Source organism: Fimicolochytrium jonesii (genome assembly GCF_025526975.1).
Source record: "Fimicolochytrium jonesii strain JEL569 chromosome Unknown EV422scaffold_1, whole genome shotgun sequence".
Lineage (NCBI taxonomy): Eukaryota > Fungi > Chytridiomycota > Chytridiomycetes > Spizellomycetales > Powellomycetaceae > Fimicolochytrium > Fimicolochytrium jonesii.
The window spans coordinates 190618-210864 of NW_026515668.1; the positions used below are offsets into that span (position 1 = coordinate 190618).

The following is a 20247-nucleotide window of genomic DNA, read 5'->3' on the forward strand; positions in this document are numbered from 1 at the left end:
TGATTGAGCCGATCCAGGCCTTCCGCCCTTGTCACATGTGATTATCTCTGTGGAACGTCGCTGGGAGACTAGGAGGATTGTACGGCAATTTCCGCATTCGGAGCGCTCGGGGCATCAATTCAGGACCGGATCGCGCCATAGTTGCCGCCCAAGAGTCATCTTGACTTGAGGCTAGGAATAACGGGGTGCTACATAAAAAGTACACTTCGGCGGTGAAGCGTCGTGCTGCTCTTCAAAAGACTATCGTTTGAGTCCATCGCCGAACAACATCGCAACTTCCCATCCACTTTTTGCCACCGTCACAACTCCATACAGTCCTTCCAAAGATGGTCGACCCCATTGCCAGCGAGGCCTCATCCGCCTACGACGCTCACCACAAACAGTTCACCTCCGAAGGCCTCCCCAAAAACGCCGCCGGCTGGCTCTCGCGCGCCCAAAAGGTCTCCGAAATCGTCGCCACCACCGCAGCCCAACGCGACCTGGACAACACCTCTCCCACCGCTGAAGTCCTCCTCCTTAAGTCCTCCGGCCTGACAAAGATCCTCGGACCCGTCCAGTACGGCGGAGGCGGCCAGGAATGGGATGTCGCTTACAAGGTCATTAGGGAGGTCGCGAAGGGTGATGGATCCATTGGAATGCTCTTGGGTTACCATCTTTTGTGGAGCACTACTGCGAACGTTGTTGGGACCGAAGAGCAGAAGGAGAGGATTCAGAAGAATATTATTGAGAACAACTGGTTCATTGGAGGTAAGCAGTTGATTTTCCCACGGCCACTTTTCTGAACTCGTTCTCTCAGAAGGTGCATGCGCTAACGCCTACGTTGTCCACATCAGGTGCCGTCAACCCCCGCGACGCTGATCTAGTTATCACCCCCGAAGGTGACGAACTCGTCTTCAACGGCTTCAAGCACTTCAACACCGGCGGCGTCGTCTCCGACGTGACATGGCTCGAAGGCGCTATCGACGGCCACAAGGAACACATCTTTGCCCTCGTCCCATCCAGCCAGCTTACGTTTGCTTACAACTGGGACAGCGTCGGTCTGCGAGGTTCCGAATCCGGCTCTGTGAGAATACAGAATGTTCGTGTGGCCTGGGCTGACGCGTTGGGATGGGATGCTAAAACTCAGAAGCCTATTGAGGCTGTTTTGGGGATTCCGTATGCTTCTCTGTTGCTTCCAACGTAAGTTTACTCTCTGTTGGGCCTTGTCGGCGTGCATCAGTTGACTCGAATTCATTCACTGACTCTCTTTTCCCACCCATATGTAGCATTCAAAATGTCTTCAACAACTTCTACGTCGGCATCGCCCTCGGCGCCCTCGACTGGGCCCGCGCTTACACCCTCAAATTCACCCGCCCGTGGCCCTACACCGACGACCCCAAATCCAAAGCCCAAGACGAATTCCACATCCTCCAAAAATTCGGCTCCTTCCACGCCCACCTCGCCGCCGCCTCCGCCCTCGCCGACGTCGCAAGCACTGAGATCGCCGACCTCTACCGCGCCCACTCCCAAAACCGCGACGTCGACGCCCGGAAGCGTGGCGAGGTCGCGGAGACCATCGCGAGCCTCAAGATCGTTGCGACGGATACCAGTTTGAGGGTCACCAGCGGCATCTTTGAGATTGTTGGCGCGAGGGCGACGGGGAGGAAGGCGAATGCGGATAGGTTCTGGAGGGATATCAGGACTCATACCCTGCATGACCCCGTGGCGTACAAGGAGAGGGAGGTGGGACGTTATGCTTTGCTCGGCGAGATTCCGGAGCCTACCTGGTACACGTAAATAGTTGGGCGGGCTCATCTTGTACACGGTTTATTCGGCTTCTCCTCGGTTGTGGTGTAGAGCAGCATAGCTGGCGCAGGATACGCTCAGCGCGACGACGGGTTTCTCATGCATTGTACCTACTTTTGAAAAATGGCATCTTCACTTACCTTGCATGATGAAGCACGCTCTTGGCGTTGGGTATGTCGGCTCAAGGGCCTCATGACTTGTTACGATTGCCATCACCGGTCCTGCAAAACGCTCGTCGGGAGCGAAACCACGTCAGGGAAAGTAATCGTGTCTGTCACAGAAATAGTAATGTCGCACCACTTTCTTCCTGCCAACCCAGACCATACCAGATTCATACCTCGGCACGAAGGGCCAACCAGCCATATGAATGACTACCAGAGTTCTAGATCTAGACCGGAGGGGCATCGCAGCACCATCACAAGCGCGGGCGATTTCCGATCACAGCTTGGAAACCAGACAGTGGACAGTACAGTGGGGGTCCCGAAGTAACTGGGTGGGAAATGAACGAAACGCTTCTTCGGACATTCCATCACAATCCGCTCTCCATGACGATAATAGTGCCAGAAATCCTAAACCAACATCTCGATCTTTGCCACTATCCGTGAACGCCACCCCGTCCGTCCGTCATCTTCCTCCTCGAAAACCAACCCCGGTAAGCAAACCTCAGCTCAACCGCCACTGCGTCGTGCGTCACTGGCCCACATTCCTAACACTATCTCCTCCGCTGGCAGCCCATTCAAAGCCCGCGCCCTCCTCTACAACTCACGCTAGACGCCGCACAGGATTTCGTCATGAGCTCTAGTCGGTGGCACGCGAGCTGTGGACGACGCCATGTGTTGCTGAGCTGCGGGTGGTGAATTTCATAGAAGAAAAGGATGTGGATTGGACGGCTTGGAGGGTCGCCCGCCGCTTGCCCGATTGGCAACACGCTTACCCGTTGCCACCCACCCTGCTGCTTGTGCTGAGTGTGCCTGATCGTTCCTCAATTGTCCAAAATTGTCTTGCAAATTGTCAAACCCATTAGTTCGCATCTATGAGCCACCTCACCATCCGCAACCCCAATAACACCAAGCTGGCAGTGGTGTATGTCGGCCGGGAGTCCACAGATTATGTCAAAAAGGGCGATGTCCTGACATACCTCTCCATCCTCACGGGCACGCCCCTTCCCGTCCTTACCGAGCATTACATCCTCCAAAAAGGCATAAAGCCGTCCGGCACAACAGCTGCCACCGGTGACTTACGTTCCGGTCACCATGTCATCTTCCCGAAATCTCCGAGCCATCCTCAACTTCAACCTGTCGGAGGACCATCTCCCACCCTTTTCCCACCGAAAAAGCCGTCGTCGAAACCCCCGAGCCAAACCGACCTAACCACCGCTGTCGGAGCTCTCTCGCTGGAAGACGCAACCAGGGAGGATGAGTCCGACCCCACTCCGGAAGAGGTGCAACGATACGCCATGTTCACGCTTTCTCTCGCCCTCCGGGACCGACGCTGTGTGGTGACAGGAAACGCACATCCCAACCTCTTGGTCGGCGCCCACATCATCCCCCACAGCTGGAAGCGACGTCAATACATCGGGCTTCCGCAAGAGATCACGGAGGTGCTCTCACTGGGTTACGAGGAGATGGGCGTGAACGATTTTCGCAACGGTGCCTTGATGGACTCGGCTGTCCACACTGCATTTGGCTTGCAGTACTGGTCGGTCGTGTGGGAGGATACTACAAAGAAATGGCGCGTAGTGGCGATGTCGAAGGAGGTCCCGGCTGGGTTGGTGGGCAAATACCTATTGAGCCCAGACCCAGGTGTGGCAGCCGACGGGGGGAGCTACGAGGACTCATTCATCAACCCTGAATTCCTAGAGTATCACTTCAAAACGGCGGTACTAAGACGTATGAAAGGGGGAGGGGAAATAGATGACTTGGGGGACAAGCCTACGCAAGATGTAATCAAGGTTTGGTCGGATGACCAGACCTTTGCTAGATACGTCGCATCGGGCGGGGATTGGTCAGAAGCGGTGGAATGAGATGGAGAGTGTGATGGTGATTTATATAGTGTGTATACGTGTACAGCTTTAATCGAGAATGACCATGGGATGCGCTTTGCCGAGACCGCTGAATTTTGAGTTGACCTTCTCGCGAAGGCTTCACGAACCAACCGACGCCGAGAGTTTGATTGTGGTTTGATTGCATGCTCAGCATCCCCCATTCTGTGTTGCCAGAAAGTGCTGCTGCGTGCTGCTGATCAGCAAGTCGTAGGATTATGGGTAGGTCCTTAGAACTGAGACTCTATATTCCTTCTTATTAGGTCGCACCCATCGTGGCATAGATTTTTAGATTCTTTCGACGCCCGTTCATTTGGAGCGGGAGCGCACCATCATATATACATAATTTACATCACACCAAAGGTTCATCACAATCCCACCACATCCCTACGCCGTGCCTTGAGTTCCGCTTCTTGTGAGGCCCTTGTTCTTGAGATGGCGGTTGGTGGAGGGGAATATCGCGGGATCTTCAAGTTTGTTCTGCATGTTCACGGGCGAGTACGCTTCCGGAGTGTGAAAAAGATTCACACAGAAGAACTCTGAAACTTCCTCAACTCCTGCAACTCAAGGATCGTTGCCAGGAGCGTGTTGTCGTCTAGATCATCTCTATCCAGACTGCCAAAGGAAGAATCATGATCAAAACGTATTCAAAGCTTTATCCAAGTGGATGTGGGAGCGCTATTTACCTAGGCACCAGCGCTCTCGCCTCCTCGACAGTTTCGATGTTCAGGTTGGCGAGGAGAGCGCCTTCGAAAGGATAATATCGGGAGTTATCGTATGCGCTGCATGAGAGAAAAGCGAGTTATGGATGCGTGTTTGACGACAACATGGCGGCCCGGGTGAGTGAAAGTGGAAGACACGTACTGTTTCATATGCCGCACGGTGTTGGAGTCGTTGACGTTGCCGAAGCGGGCGCAGTAGGCTATGGTTTTGGAGAGGATTCTGCACGGCCGCCGTGATGAGTGTTAGGTGAAAGCGGACGAAGGAAACACTTCAGATGCACGAGCAGTCGGTCCATCTCAAAAATGAACATCTCCAACAGATCCGTCCTCGGATGTCAACAAGCGACGGAAGGCAGATATCACTTACTCGTTATGCGGCCGCTCGATCCCAGACTGCATTTGTTCGTCACGCTGCCGTTCCAGGAGCGCCGAGACTTCGGGTATGAGGAGACAATCTGCACCGTCGAAATCTTTTCATGTAGTAGGAATATTAGCTTTCGGTGGGTTCAATACATTAGTTTCGTAGCTTGTTAAATGTTGGACAGGTCGAGACCTCCCCCACAGCCCCCTCCGTGCTCCACCGTTGCCTTCAACTCCCGTGTTCGCCAAAATCTCCGGGAGTATTGTGTCTTTGGCGCAATGGACGATGGCTTCGCTTCCAATTCAAATCGAACCTTCCATATCGCAGACCTTTGCTTTGCTCGGGCGACTTGTGCGGGGAATCCATCGCAAATAAAGCCCAAGGCTCGTTCAGGTATGTGGCTGCCACTCGAGCAATTTGAGCTCCCTATCTCTCGCACATAGAACCAACGCTTCCATATAATACATCTCGCTGTTGTTCGGATCGTTCATGCTCGCGATCTTTCGCAGATAGAGCTCGACGCCCGCTTCGCCGGCCTCGCTATATCTCGGACACGGTGCTATCGGCAACAGGGTGCAACGCTTGTTACACCCAGAGCCCCATGCTCCCTACGCTCGCAGAACTTATCCCGCAGCACCATATCCCTCCGCCCCTCCCACCAAACACCATACTCCTCAGCCTTCCCGCCCGCAAAGACGCACCTGCCCCAAGTTTAGCCCTCGAAGCGTCGATCTCATCCTCCGCCTGGCGCACACGTGGCGGAATCAGTCGTCGGGGTGGTTGGTAGATACTCGGGATCCCTTCGTTGCCGTACGTGGTTCCGTTCGGAGCCGTGCCGTTTTCGGCGTCGGTCGCCATTCTCTGTAGTGGGGGGAAAGATGGGAGGTCAGTTTGTGTCCCCTCCTGGCGTTCTGGAGTTCCGTAAGTGTATGGAAAGGGAGTGCCGTACTTTTGCGTCCTTTGAGGTGGTAACTGGCTTAGCGTTAGTGTGGGGATGTAAGCTGCGGACGAAAATAAAGCATGTTTGGAGTCTTCAAGTCCATACCTCAGAGCGCACATAATACATACGTCTTCGGCAAGCGCGTCGCTGTCGATTTTTTGACCCGTCATTTTTGTGCCCACCTGTGATCTTCCCTTTGTTGACTATGTTCCTGATAAAACTCCGTAGAAAAAATGTCTATCCTTGATTTTCTTGCTGGATCTGATTCACACACCTCAGGTCCATGCTCAGCGCAGACACAACAAGTTGCGCAGAATGTGGGGGTAAAATAAATACTTTATTTAACAACGGTTCGAAAATAGCGCCAATACAAAAGGGAAAAGGGAAAACAACGCCAATACAAAAGGGAACGAAAGGGAACGCCAATACAAAAGGGAACGAGGTATCGCAAGAAGAAAAACAAGAAATATAGAGAGAGACCTTCCGCTCCTCCATCAACGGCGGAACACCAGCAATTGCCGTGGAGTGACAGCAGTCGCTATCGAAAAAAAAAATCGACGCTTTCGAGGGAGAAAAACAACCGCCACTCTTGCGTGGGGGAGAGGGCATTGCGGATCGGGGAAGGCGATTGGTTTCTTGCTTCACCGTGTGAGCACAGTGGGTCCCTTGGTCAAGGGTAAAAAGAGCAATATGGAATGTCTCCAGCACACGGTGGAGTCCTGGACTCCGCGGAAGTCGCTTCGTGGCTGGAGATAGGACAGGAAAGGTGAGGTTTGCTTCATGTCGGTTCCTGCGTGGACTATTCCACAATTGAGCGTGGTGGGACCAGTGAGGACTGTGATGGCTGCGGTGTTGGTGGCGATGGGATCAAGGCCACTAAAGATAGGGAGAGACCTTCTAGATGGGGTGTGCGGGACATCGACTGCTGCAGGATCAAGTAAGAGAAGTGCACGTTAATTGAGGGGTTCAAACTTGCTACGAATAAATGTACACAAATCAACAAACCTATCAGCATCGCTGTTTATTGCGTGGGGGAGAGGGCATTGTGGATGAGGGAGGGCGATCGGGCGTGGGGGCAAACGCGGCGGCGATGGTGGGGGCGAACGCGGTGCCGATGATGGGGGCGGCGGCGGCGGCGATCGTGGCAGCACGCCAGAAGATCGGGGCGGTGCCCGCGTTTGCGGGCGGTCCAAAATCAAGCACCCTCGCAATTTCGTCGTCCTCCTCCTCATCATCCCCATCATCCTCATCACCCCCATCATCCTCGACAGCGGCGCGCGTAGCGTTCAGCCAATCGACGAGTCGGTCCTTCTTCTCGCCGCCCTCGACCTCAGAGGAGCCACCTCCACCAAATCTTGCCCACCTGGCTGCCAACGAAAACAGAGCCCCCACCGAATTTTGCCCACTTGGCAGAGCCAACGAGAAAAGATCCCTCTTCTTGCCGACCTCGTCGGAGAAGCCACCTCCACCGAATTTTGCCCACTTGCAAGCCAACGAGAAAAGATCGGCCTCCTCATCACTAACCCCCCACGTCGTCGTCCTCATCTTCCTCGTGTTCGGTGATGGTCAGTGTGAAGCGCGCCTTGAAGTCGTTTTGGCTGTGAAAAATACATGGGTAGGGCGGAGTCACAGCGGAACACCCTCGGTCATGATAAATTGCACCATGAAGTCGTTTTCGCTGTCTCCCGCCACGAAAAATACCATGGGTCGGGCGGAGTCACAGGGGAACACCACCTTCTCCTGCCAGCGGCATTCGTCCGTGCCCCAATTAGAGAGCGTCTCGACAGTCTCCGATGCCGTCCGCCGCACAAAGCGGGGGGTCGAGGTTGCGATAGGTTGCGATACATATCGCTAGGTGATCATTGACGCAAGCATTGATGTGCGCGTGCGAGAAACCGTCATCGGCCTCAGTCATCGACCGCATCCTCGGGCCCTACTTCCCCACTCAGAGGTTCACACGTTCATTCTCTCCGCTCATGGCTCACAAATCTAAAGAGTTTCACAAGGTAGAGACCTGGGAAACCAGTCGGAATCTGCATACCAAGACAGACAAAAAAGCATACTCACGCTGCCGTTGTTCGGTTGAGAGAAAGAGAGCAGAAGAGTACGTATAATGTGGTTGCGATTGCGCGTCAAGAGAAGGGTTTGTGCGGCGCTTCGAACGGATGTGGCAGCCTTATAAAGGTTCGAACGTGGGAGAAACAGGTTAACGTCCCCTTTTTACAAACTGGACGTAACATAATACGTGCATGTTCTCCCCGCTTCCCCTTGACTCCAGGGCCCACGGACGCGCTTTCCTAATTGACGCGTTCCAGACCTCCCTCAATTTCCGCCTACTTGGCAGCCAACGAGAAAAGATCCCCCTCGTAGTACCATCACTATCGCCCACGTCATCGTCCGCGTCTTCCTCGTCCTCGTCTTCCTCGTTCTCGGTGATAGTCATGGTAAATCGCGCCATGAACTCCTTTTTGCAGTGTCCATCCACAAAAAATAACATAGGTACGTACGTAGGTCGGAGTCACAACGGAACACCACCTTCTGCCCTCAGAGGCATCCGTTGCGGGCCCCAACCCAAGGGAGTTTCGTCTGCGACGACTTCCGCCGCACAAAGCGAGGGTTCGAGGTTGCGCACATCGCTACGTGATCGTTGATGTGCGCGAGCGAGAAATCGTCATCGGTGAGGACAATTACGCGGGTCGTGCGGGGCGTGGCGGATTCTGCGATGGTTAGGGCGGTCACCTCGTCGACGGTTTTTCCACGCCACCGAAAGCGCGCGGGACGGTCTTTCCCCGCCACCGAAAGCGCGCGGGACGGTCTTTCCCACGCCACCGAAAGCGCGCGGGAGTGGGTGAGGATGAGCGAGGCATGTCGGTGAGTAGTTTGGACTGGTTCGCTGTAGCTGGGACTCCAGAGTAGCGGGGACTGATGGGCGAGTAATTTGAGGATGTTGCGGGGTATGACGGACTCCTCGGACAGTAGCTCCCGGAGTGGTCCACGGCTTGCGCGTTTTGGTGATTTGGACCCGCTTCGTCCATTTCTTCCAGTCGGTTGCACGAGGAATGGCGGGTTTCAGGTTGTGGGCTTTGCAGAGTTGCACCCGGCTATGTTGTGGGTGTATGGTGAGAGTGGGTTCTTTGAAATGCGTTTTTCCTTTTGCCGAATGTGATCTGGGGTTGTGTGGTGACTAAACATGATTGTTTCCTCAACAGTCAGGATGATGTACCTCTCCTCCACCTACCCAGAGATCGGACCGAACGCCATCCACATCGGCCTCATCGATATGGTTGATGAGGCGGGAGGTCACGAGCTTGAAGCCCGGATCCCCAGTCTTCAGGTTGAAAGTCTCTTCGACGGTCTTCTTGACCTCCTAAATCGTCGGCCTGATGGGGTTAGGTGCTTGATTCAACACGACCATAGTTGACGAAAAACAAGATACCGACCTCGAAGTTAAGGTTGAGCCCACGGAAACCCATCAACCACGCCGGTTCCCATCAGCATCCCTCACGTCCACCGTCAATCTCGTCTCGACGCAATGGTCGCAAGGATGTCCATGATGGTGTCCTCTCGAGGTAGTGGTCGACAGGCCTTCCCACGACATCAACTCCACCCGTTTGTCATCAACGAAAAGCAGGATGGTCGGGTACGCATCCACATTGTCGACTTCGCAAAGAATCCCTATCGCAATTGATGCTGCATTCGATTTTGGCTATGTGCACGTTGGAGGAGGTGTAGTTGCGAGACTCGAACTCTTGCTGCACTTTCAGCCATTTTGGTGTAACCCGGGTGAGAGTCAAGGTATTAGCTTTTGCGGCACGTAACAGGATATTGTAGCTCAACGCACGTACCTTTGTGTGTACGGACACCAGCTTGCGCCGTAAAATAATCTGGGAGAAGAAGAAAGAGGGGCTTCAGTCTCGAGCAGTTTTGAAAAAGGGCAATTCCACAAAGAAGCGCCCACATCCAAGTATCGGCTTCTCTCAAAGCCTCTCCGACTTGCCCAGGTGCCGGAGAGCCCGAGGCAACCACAGTGAGCGGATGAGATACGTCCAGATCCAGATTGTTGTCAGATAGCCGAGCGCTTCATTCCAAATGAACATCCCGTTCTCGAAGCATTGCCCACATGGGGCAATGGGCGGCTGTCGACCACCCAGCGTGACTTGAGCATTCAATGTAGCCAGAGCGACCGCCTACACAGAAGGCTCCAGTCACGCGAGATATGGCTGCCATCATACTCAACTCATGTCTGCTAGTCCTCCTTGGAGATCTATCTCGACCAGACTGATTGTGTGCCACTAGCAAATGACGTTTGCCCCGCAAATTTGCCAGAGACTCCTCGGATGGATTCCCATCGAACCCCGGAAAGATCCACGCGTTCTGGTCTCCTTGCATCATAGCGTCCGCTAAAAGACCCCACACATCCTCCATGCAAAGCCTTCCACCTTTCAACTCAATGCCAGCTCCATAACTGGCCCCAAGAGCAGATCGGGCCTTCTTTGGTATCGGTGGCTTCCACCACAACAACACGATGACACGATGGCGGTGAGAGCCACGGAGTTGAGAGCCGTATCGCTGGACGCACTGGTGCGGTCGAGGCTGATGGTGGGCGATGCAGCGCTGGTGCACGTCGAGATCACCGTGCTAGTGGTAGCGGTGGCTGGAGTCGACGCAGCGTTGGTGGCTGGAGGGTTGGTTGTGGTGGTGGTCGGCGTGGAGAGACCAGTACTACCGCACGAGAGAAGCCCACCAATGATGCTCGGGATTGGGATGGGATCGTCCTCGTCGTCGTTCCTAAGCTTGCCGATATAAAAACTTGCCAAAGCAATACGCTATTAGGGAACCACCCTTCTCCACCGTCATCCACGCCTATAAGTGTCGGATGGAGGCTGTGGTCCCATGGACAGCGAGCACGATATAGCGTTGATGCTTGTGATCAGTCCAAATGACGCGTCTTGTCTGTACTGCTTCCGACGCGACGTTGTCGTCGCAGTCAAAGTAGCGCGTAACCACAGTTCTTCGTCATCCTCCTCCACACTTGTAAGTGTAGGATGGGCTGAGGTTGCCAGCGCGTGAACAGCAAACACGATATAGCCTTTGCGGCGCACGGCAGAGAGAATGGAATGTCGCTGCTCGGGGTAGCCGCTAGCACAGGATTTGCGGTGCCGAATGGTCGGGATCGCTCGAAACGAATATACCAGTGCCCGTTTGGGTCAGCTTGAACCCCTCTTGAAAACCTTGCTGGACGCAATAACCCTCACAGCGAAGACGTTTCCAACTGCTTGACAGAGGTTTCATCTGTTGGGGACCGTTCCGTGCCATTTCGATTAGTACGCAGTTGCGCAACTGTGTAAAGACTCCGATCGCGGCCATACCTTTAGATCCTGGTTTTCGCTGCCGATTTAGGTACGCTTTGTCCCTTCTAGTCGTTCGCCAAACTCTGCCAAGGTGAGCACCCCGCGGGGGAGCGCCAAATCACATTCTTCGAACGAGTGACGTTATCACAACACGTACGCAAAAAATAAGATTGGATGAGTAAGGGGAGTTGGGGTGAAGTATTTTCCCACGCGTGATGAGGGAGTTGGGGGTGAAGTATTTTCCCACGGGTGATGCCCAAGATGGGATGGGGTGCGAGGGAGTGGGAGGGGACGTACCCTTTGTAGTTGACGTAGAGGAGGTGCGCTGATACGCCCGCCATAATGAACTGAGTGCGTGTAAATGAGTAGGTGTTGGTTTCAAAAGATGCGTGGGAAAAAGGGAAGAAAGGCCCCGCAGCGGTGAGGAATAGGGGTATATACTGTACTGTACTATACAGCGTCCGCAGAGGGTCCGCCAGGGTCTGCAGGTTTAATTAAGGTCACGTGTTTCGGTGGACCCGTTCACTGTTCATGAACTACACAATCACCGTCCAAGGAACAGACAACAGCCATGGATGTATCCCCCATAAAGGGAGTAGCAGCACTTACTGACCGATAATTGTATGCCACTTCTCTCATCGAGGTCTCCTCGCGCCCCGGACGAACTCCAGATAGAAGCCCCATGGTGCGCTCCGGCAGCAAAACCGGTCGTCTTCCTCTCCGGAACTTCAAGAGCCTGCCATCCAGGTGCGACAAGTGCACCTATACCACGCAAGTACACTTGCACGTCAGCTCCGTCGCAATCGGAGTGGTGTCATCCTCGAGGAAACTTCCAAGAGTCCAAGGGTTTCGCGGGGATTATCTTGAGATGTCAGCCTATGTGTGTGTGTGTGCAGATTGGAGTTGTCGAGACTAGAGTACCCGGAAGTTTTGTGGAGAGGTGTCTGTTGGTTGAATGCGACTGGATGGTGGAGGATCAGTGTCTGAAACCTCTGAAACCGCCTTTGAGTGGGGAAGGCTCAACCCTCACTCGAGGCGTTTCTTGGAGCAAAAAGGCTGCGATCAGGACGCTCCGTCTACCTTAGCAGAATCGAGATGCCTTCGCTACCGGTCTAAGGACGGCATGTCATAAGGAAACGTGTGATTTACGACCGTATCCTAGGCCAAGCAAGCGGCGGGTATGTGCAAGTCCGAGTACGCTCGCAGATCCAATTGGTCGCAATCGTCAACGACGACGGTTGAAATTGAGTTCCTCATTCGGCGGCAGATTCGGCGGAGTGATGCGCGAGCGTCGTCCTTGGCTCCTTGTCCAGTTGACCAGAGGTCCGACCGCAGATCGAGCACTGTACATCGGAACTTTCACAGCGCCTTCGCTACCTGGTCTATTTCCCCAATTCTAATAATCAAAGGTATATCTACTGATATCACAACCAATGCCCAGAGTACGAATGCATGTCATCCTGTAATAATCGCCTTAACTGTATGTACCGCCTTTGCTAACCGGTTCAAGGACGGCGGTCTGCACGAGGTTGCGATTTACGGGGCAAAGGAAGCAGACCGGCGAGCAGTTCGATCATACGTGCGCCTTGCAAGTTGCAACTGACTCTCCTTGGTGGCGATGTAACGGAGTCTCGGACTTTTGACATGAGGAAGAGCGTCCACAACCGGTGGAGACGAAGTGTGTGGGGATCGGCCCACATGACATTTTAAGGGGTAGGCAGAAGGTTGGAGTCCAAGGAGATGCCTTCCTGGAGAACGAAGCATGGAGCGGCCACCGGCAGACATGCATGAAGAATTGCTGCCAGCGCTCACTGGCGTACGGGCGAATGACGAATGACGGCGGGCACATATCTAAATACAGAAAGTTTGTCAAGTTCAAGCTTTACGCACTCCAAAACGCGTGTGCGGGGACCGATTTTGGTTGTCTTGCTTTGTGCTTGGTGAGCACGAGGGCTGAAGGAGTTGGGGAACTTGGGGCCCCTGGGACAGATGCATGCTGTGATGGAGACATGATGATGATCGCTGGACCCATTTTTGCCACTTTGGGTTCGGTTTGCCATATGCGAATGGGCGATCACAGATGGGAATTTTTGCGAGTACGATGCATGTGTTTTATCTTCATTGAAGGCCCTGCTTTTGCATGCGCTTGCTCAGCCTTGCCGTGTCTGCTTGCTTCAGCTTTTACTCGCATCATCTGCATAGACGAATTCGCCCAAAGGGTCCTTGGACATGTATGATTATTACGTATCCGGGTTATGTTGTACGGACAAGAGGGGAGGTAATCTTACAACAAACTCATATTAAAGCAGGCGCAGGGCCCGATTCCTGCAGGTGTGGGAGAGCGTCTGCTCTGTCTGGGCGAGCGAGAGCGTGAAAGTGATCACACGACAGCGTGCTTGCGTTCCCCTTTTCACGCGCCCCAACGAGACCGTTAAAATTCGTGCCCTTCCCTTCCAAACCCAACGCCCCACGAACAACTCAGACCTATAACACATTCCCCAACGGGCACATTCCCACACACTCATCACTCACAACCTAAAAGGAACCTACCGTCGTCAGGTCCCATATCCACCCCCCGCAGAAAGCAGTCAGTTCGGGCAGTCAACTCAGCTCCTCTAAGTTCCGCCGGAAAGCGTAGAACTCCTACGTAGGACAAACCGTGCCGCGGAAACGGTCTCCCAACCACACACAACATATCCCGCCCCGTTCGTGCGTTACTCAACCGGAAAGCGGTGTGTTGCTCCCACTCCGACAAGCGTGCCAAGCGTCTAGGACTGGGAACACTGTTGAGCGAAGCCAGCCATTGAAACGAACGCACATTCCACTTCCTCTGGACACCATTCTAGCCACTTGAACTCCCGCACATAGCAGTATTCCTACTTCTCCGGAAACGCAATGGACTTCTCCGTATCCCTCTCACAGCACGCGGCGGACATTTCGTCGTTGCGCAAGTCGCTGTCGGACACGCTGGTTGGGTTGAGGCAGGATATGGAGTTTTCGAGGAGGGAGTTGCATCATTTGGGCGAGCTGCTGGTTGATGATGGTGAGTTGAATGATGCCGAACATCCAGCGCACTCTAACTTTGAGAACTGACGGAATTTCTTCGCAATCATTACAGCCCTGCTGTACAGATTTCTGAGAAAGCACAAGTTCAACATTCAAGCCGCATCGCAAGCATTCCTAGATCACGTCGACTGGCGGCTGCAAAACGATCTTCCCAACTACTCGACAGCGTCACTCACCCCAAAGGCGTCACAACTATGTCATGAAGGGCTATTCTACTTCTGGAAGACGGACGTCTACGGCCGCCCGCTCGCGATCCTCAACCTCAAGCGGCTGGACGCAAAGGGGACGGATTTGGAGGATCTGCGGTCGCTGTTCATCATGCAGATGGAGGTAGCGCGGCGGATCGTGCATTTCAACAACGACCAGGCGCAGAGATTGGGTGGAGAGGACGCCGACAGACTGAACTACCAAGTTTCCGTAGTGGTGGATCTCGACGGTGTCGGCCTCGGGAATATCAACTACGAGATGATACCACTCTTCCACGATCTATTCAGTCGGCATTTCCCGCAGACGCTGGGCACCGTCTACGTCCTCAACTACGGGTGGTTCCACTCGGGCATGTGGTCGCTGCTCAAGACGGCGCTCCCGGCGGACGCCTGCAAGAAACTGCAGTTCCTGTCCAAATCCGAGCTTCATAAACACGTCGACCCGTCAGACCTCCAACAACCCTTCGGCGGATCCGACCCAACCCCTTTCACTTACGACACCTCCCCGATCTACACTCAGTTCGCCCACCCAAACTACCACGTCGCCTCCCGTAGAGTGTTGGAGCAGCTCTCGGCTCTGGACGCCGAGGATGAAGGGTACCATGAAGACGAAGACGTGTGGTTCGACGCCATCGAGCAGCCCATGACCCCCGTCCGATCCGCAGCCGATCTCCAATCAATGCTCCGCGTCGCGTCGGGACGAAACCTCCACGGAATGGTCCGCGTGGGCTCATCGGCGCGTATTGGGAACGGAGCCTCGAGCAAGTCGTTGAAATCACTCGCGAGACCGGGCGCGCCTAACCTGCCGCCTGCGGGTGGCCTGATGATGCGTGCACTGCAGACGCCGCCTGTGACGACAACAGTGATCGCCAACCCCTTCACAGCCGCCGTCGCCGCCGCCGCCGCGTCCCTCCACTCCCCAGCATCCAAGCAACCCGGCCGCCGTCGCGCAATCGTCAAGAAAACCCTCGTGAAAGCCGTTCAAACACCCGCGCAGCCTTTCATCTCCTTCCTCTCCTTCCTCATACCCGGCGGCGCCAGCAAAGCCCCCACCGATATCACAACCAGCCCGACGACTTCATCATCCTCAGTACAGCAAGCAGGCCGCAAACGTTCCAAATTCGTCCTAACTCTCCTCTTCCTGTTCCTCCTGTACGGCGGCTGGAAATCCAAATCGATGCGGAGGCTGTATATCGGGTGGATACTCGGATCCTCATCCTCCGCCTTATGCTACAATCCATCACTCACATCGGCGGCGGCGGCGGCGGCTGCAGCAGGAGTCGGGGCGGGTGGGGGCGATACGGCGGAGTTGTCGGTGGGGAGGATGTTTGGGAAGGTGCTTGGAAAAAGGGATGTGGGGGTTGTTGTTGAGCCGGCGTTTGTGACGGCTATTGGGGGGGCGTTGGGGACGTGACGGTCGTGATGGGTGAAACAATATCTTTGGAAGAATCGACAAACCAACCCCCCATCCGCAAAGACACTACTACCCCAAACCAAAACCACCCAGATACCCAGTGTGTTATATTTTGGTTCCTTCGTGTCTAAAGATCCGCATTTTTTGTATAGTGCTGCAGTCATAATTCTATGCTCTGATTTATCAAATTGCTTTACTGCCGTGGTTATGATACATGGGTATGGGAGGGTGAGGGGGTATATGAGAATGAAAAGTACGCCGCTGGGGGGGGCAACCACCAAAGTTCGGCAGTCCGCATCCCTCGCGACCATAGGCGGTTGCTCACGCGTATTGGCCTTGTTATGAGGGTTTATAGTTTAAGAAAACCCCGTGACTGTCCTAATAAATTCAATCGCTTCCAGGAGAGGAAACAACCTGCTGTGGATTCCACTTCGGCATCCCCGCTTCCTTCGGCACCCCGCACATCGCACAACCCCACCCGCACCTTCTCAGCCCTCGGCATCCTCACCGTCCCCTCGGAAACCTCGCTCCGCCGACCGTCCTGGGAACGCCTGTATCGCCAGATTTCGCATCCTATAATAACCGGCTCGAAGTCAACCCATAGCAGGAAACGAAGACGAGGGAGCCGAGGCGAGAACCACCGCAAACGAATACGATCGGACGGACGAGGGTTCGTACTACAAAGAGGGAAGGAAGGGACATCTCAATATAAGAGGATAGAAAGAAGAGAGGATGTACAAGCTATACCTGTTCCGGAACCAGATCACCGCGCGGGTGCTGGTCAGTCGGACGTTTCGGATGAGTGTAAGTTGCGCACAATCCTTTCATATCTTGCCCCGCAGAATACCACAAGAACCCTAACCCGCCCTCTCCCTCATAAGGACAAACTCCTCTCCCAAATCGGCGAACACCGCCCGTCTCTCAAACTCCGGGGCGACCACTGGGTCCCCTTCGCGATCCTCACGGGCCTACCCACGCTAACCGCCGCCAAATCCCTCCAATCGCGGCTCGCCACCCCGCAAGAAAACCCCAGCGGGAAGTACCGCTTGCCCCTCCCCGAGGTGCGACCGAGCCCGTTTGAACCGAAGCACCCGAAAGCGGGACGGCAGGATGATCCGTTGAAGTTGAGGATTGTGGAGCGGGAGGTTGTGGGAGAGGGGGAGAGGGTGAGGAGTTTGAGGGGGTGGAGGGAGCCGGAGGAGGTGCGGAGGAAGATGGCGGAGTTGTGTAGGGCTTTGGTTGTTGTTCCTGAACTCCAAGCCCTCACTACCCAAACCACCACCACCACCACCACCACCAACACAACACCACCACCAAACGAAAAGGAAACGGAATCCAACCCCGAAACAAGAACGCCGCCGACAAAAGAACCGCTGACCCTCTACGTCGAACGCCCCGAATGGCGCACGGCAGCCGAAGAAGTCGACGGCCTCCTCTGGCCCTCCTTCGTCGCGCATGAGAAATTGAGGCTGGTTAGGAATAGGTACCCCGATATCCCCGGGTTTGATTTGAAGAGGTTGGATGATGTGCCGTTGGACGTCTTGAGGAGGGAGGCGGAGGCGAGAGAGGCTGCGGAGAAGGAGGGCAATGCGCAGGCGAGTGCCGCGCAGGTGTAGGCGGTCGTGAGAGATGGGTTCTGCTTTTTGAGCGCGCTTTGATCCATCATCTCTGTATATTAGACATCCCACCCATCACATTTTTATTTACATGCCGTGCAATAGACAGGGCTGGAGTATGCCGTGTTGTGCACTCATACACAGCTCTACCCAGTAATCTCAACCCCGCCATCTCTCGATTTGTGTTTGTTTATGTACATGTGATGTTCCCGGCATGTTCGCAGCGTGGGCTGCCTCCCTTCCCCACACCCCGTGTAGGTACGATGTGTTGTTGCCGGCTGCCGTCGGCGCAGAATGTGTCATTGGAGAGCGAGGCGGGGTGGGCGCCATGCCGAGAGGGCAGGGTATGATGTGAATTGTTCACATGAATCTATTTACACATGTTTTCGTTGCCGCGAGCCGGGATGTGGTGCAAAATCGCTCAATGCGAGTGCTGAATGAGAAAGGGGTCACAAAAACGTCAGAACAACTATACCATACTCCCCCCCAAAAACACCACCGCACAGAAACATACCTCAACAGCCAACAACAAGGGCGTGAAAATCCCCCCCATCAAACACCCCACCTGCCCCTTCGTCAGCCTCACCTCCCTGCTCCCGCTTTTCTTGCCCCGCTCATACACCTCCGGCAAGATATGCATGGTCGCCACATACAAGAACGTCCCGGCGCTGAAAAGGAGTAAAATCCCGGTCCACTTCCCCGTCGCCCCCGCGTCATCCGCCATCCCACCCCCGACCAGAAACATGTAGGTGATGAGTGCAGATAAGGGAGCGGAGAGGGAGAAGAGGGCGAGGTAGTTGTGGATCTTTTGGGGGGGCAGGGATTCGGAGAGGAGGTAGGTGGAGAGACCGAAGGCGGAGGGCGCCTTGTGGAGCATTATTGCGAGGAAGACTATGAGTTCTAGGCTGCCGCTTACTATCAAAAGAAGAAAAGGGAGGTGAGAGTGATGAGTGATGGGGTGGATGAAACAGATGCCGTGGATGAGATGCGATCGCGGCAATGATGTTGGCATAAACAGTGAATGCTCGCTGGTGGGTTGCAGAACAACCGAACGAGGGCTCGCTTGGCTTGCCAAAGAAAACCGCGGATGCTCGCTAATGCTCGCGTCTGCATTCATACTCGCCCCTCGCCATCACTCGTGTTACCTACCACTAGCACTCGCCGCGCCCAACGCAATCCCATCCGCCGCCGCATGCACAACCAACCCCACCACCGCAGTATTCACCCCACTTTTCTTCTCCTCCCCGACCCTGAAATCGTTCACGGTAACAATGCGCGACCCATTCCCTTCCTTCCCATGCCCTACATGATGGCTAACATGATCGATCAGGAACATGAACGCGAACCCGAGCGCAAGCGCTGCGCCGATGTATTTGTGGGCTTCGAATGCCGTCTCGTGTGTGTCGGATGCATGACCCCCTGCAGTCCCAGATATGCCGCCGCTCTCCACCACCCCGCCTCCTGCGGAGACTGATCCGCCGGCAACGACTGATATCGCCTTTGCGGCCGCCACCGCCGCAGATTCCGCCATGGACGCTTGCACGGAATAAAGCGTCTCGACACCTTCCGGCAGTATGACAATGAGTGCGGTCCCTACGAGCATGCCGCTCCCATAACAAGAGATAAGTTGAAGTCTCTTTTCACTGAACTTGAAAGCCAGTGGTATGAGCCCTGCAGTAAATGAGCCAAATAGCATGGCAAGACAGAGGAGGAGGAGCCAGGGGAATGAGTCCATTTTGGAGGATTTCCAAGGGTGGAATGGTGGTTGGCGGAGTGGGGTGGCGTGTTCAGTAGGTCGCAGCAGCGAAAGACAGCTTCGTACGTAGTCGACAGTAAGAATGGGAGTATTGGAGGGAGAAGACGACCGCCCTACTTCTGAGATAAGTCACTGGGGGCGCTGGTGGAAGCAGGTGTGCTTTGAAGCGGGTTGACGCTTTCCCCAACGGATGAGCGGCTGGTTCGCTTCTTCCTTGGCGAGACGACGGAGGTGAAGGGCGGAGTGTCCGTGAGAGGGGTGGGTATATGGGATATGTGACATACAGCGTATCGACCACCCGAGTTGCCAAGCGGGGTGAGAGTGAGTGTGGAGAGGACAATACGTACAGCAATATGGATATGTAGCGAGGTGTTTGTGGAGGGAGTATCTTCTTGCAGGAAACGCAGCGTAGATCTAGAGGCCGCTGCCGATGAGAGAGACTTCCCACGCGTCGAGGGCCGCCTGCGCAGTCCACGTCCACCCTTCTCGAGACTCCCCACAAGACAACGACGAGTGTCCCGCAGCACGGACATTCAGCGGTTTTGCGTTACACCACTTCGTCCCCGTCTGCACCTCCCCTTCGCGTGGTACTTGCTTCTCGGCACCGATGCCGCTTTCACCGATCCGTGTCCCTGTGCGGTACTTTGATTCCCTCCCACCCAGGGGTCGCCTACAATAGTCCTGTCCACACTTTTTATCATTGATTGGGCTAGAGGAGACCCACTCGTGGTCGTCTCTGCGGCTCCAAACCACATGCTCGGAAGCGGCCATGATCAATCTGATTCCGCCCGACTACATTCGGGAGTGTGGCGGCAAGCGTGGTTCCGGGGGCCGAACACGTTCGAGAGTGTGGCTTTGCGGCGTCCGATTCAGGTAACCGCAGCAGCGGTCTGCATCGTCGTTTAAACGGTGATGATGGCATGGTCCGAAAAAGAGGGGCGCACCATTGTGCTGTCCCAAATCCGCATTACCACCACCCATCAAAACCT

At 54.8% G+C, this 20247-nt stretch overlaps 7 protein-coding genes across 7 annotated transcripts; 4 read left to right on the forward strand and 3 right to left on the reverse strand.

Annotated features, from left to right (window-relative positions):
- Positions 1-326: 326 nt before the first annotated feature.
- Positions 327-1776, forward strand: EV422DRAFT_491281 (acyl-CoA dehydrogenase/oxidase; the record flags this gene model as incomplete). The annotated part of the gene is made up of 3 exons (XM_053067519.1): positions 327-747; positions 834-1179; positions 1266-1776. The coding sequence occupies 3 exons, from the start codon at positions 327-329 to the stop codon at positions 1774-1776; spliced, it is 1278 nt and encodes a 425-aa protein (XP_052929833.1).
- Positions 1777-2767: 991 nt separating this feature from the next.
- On the forward strand, positions 2768-3882 carry EV422DRAFT_510734 (uncharacterized protein). Its single transcript, XM_053068953.1, has one exon. It carries the CDS (start codon positions 2819-2821, stop codon positions 3806-3808), a length of 990 nt encoding a protein of 329 aa, XP_052929834.1. The 5' UTR covers positions 2768-2818; the 3' UTR covers positions 3809-3882.
- Positions 3883-4019: 137 nt separating this feature from the next.
- Positions 4020-5932, reverse strand: EV422DRAFT_510735 (HRDC-like protein). The gene is made up of 5 exons (XM_053068954.1): positions 5611-5932; positions 4916-5018; positions 4691-4768; positions 4513-4608; positions 4020-4441 (listed from the first exon to the last, which is right to left on the reverse strand). The coding sequence occupies exons 1-5, from the start codon at positions 5765-5767 to the stop codon at positions 4351-4353; spliced, it is 525 nt and encodes a 174-aa protein (XP_052929835.1). The 5' UTR covers positions 5768-5932; the 3' UTR covers positions 4020-4350.
- Positions 5933-6857: 925 nt separating this feature from the next.
- EV422DRAFT_502371 (uncharacterized protein) lies at positions 6858-11884 on the reverse strand (the record flags this gene model as incomplete). Its single annotated transcript, XM_053068263.1, has 18 exons — positions 6858-7331; positions 7381-7447; positions 7480-7700; positions 7835-7882; positions 7917-8065; positions 8139-8313; positions 8357-8435; positions 8482-8771; positions 8815-9033; positions 9088-9216; positions 9355-9555; positions 9695-9733; positions 10041-10288; positions 10429-10637; positions 10809-11025; positions 11219-11283; positions 11498-11547; positions 11810-11884. 18 exons carry the CDS (start codon positions 11882-11884, stop codon positions 6858-6860), a joined length of 2955 nt encoding a protein of 984 aa, XP_052929836.1.
- A 2026-nt stretch (positions 11885-13910) lies between these two features.
- EV422DRAFT_2611 (uncharacterized protein) lies at positions 13911-15989 on the forward strand. The gene is made up of 2 exons (XM_053065793.1): positions 13911-14243; positions 14319-15989. The coding sequence occupies exons 1-2, from the start codon at positions 14096-14098 to the stop codon at positions 15884-15886; spliced, it is 1716 nt and encodes a 571-aa protein (XP_052929837.1). The 5' UTR covers positions 13911-14095; the 3' UTR covers positions 15887-15989.
- A 629-nt stretch (positions 15990-16618) lies between these two features.
- On the forward strand, positions 16619-17502 carry EV422DRAFT_562654 (uncharacterized protein; the record flags this gene model as incomplete). The annotated part of the gene is made up of 2 exons (XM_053071974.1): positions 16619-16690; positions 16768-17502. The coding sequence occupies 2 exons, from the start codon at positions 16619-16621 to the stop codon at positions 17500-17502; spliced, it is 807 nt and encodes a 268-aa protein (XP_052929838.1).
- Positions 17503-17638: 136 nt separating this feature from the next.
- On the reverse strand, positions 17639-19514 carry EV422DRAFT_3199 (solute carrier family 39, member 9-like protein). The gene is made up of 3 exons (XM_053066270.1): positions 18652-19514; positions 18017-18417; positions 17639-17935 (listed from the first exon to the last, which is right to left on the reverse strand). The coding sequence occupies exons 1-3, from the start codon at positions 19235-19237 to the stop codon at positions 17924-17926; spliced, it is 999 nt and encodes a 332-aa protein (XP_052929839.1). The 5' UTR covers positions 19238-19514; the 3' UTR covers positions 17639-17923.
- Between the last annotated feature and the right edge of the window lie 733 nt (positions 19515-20247).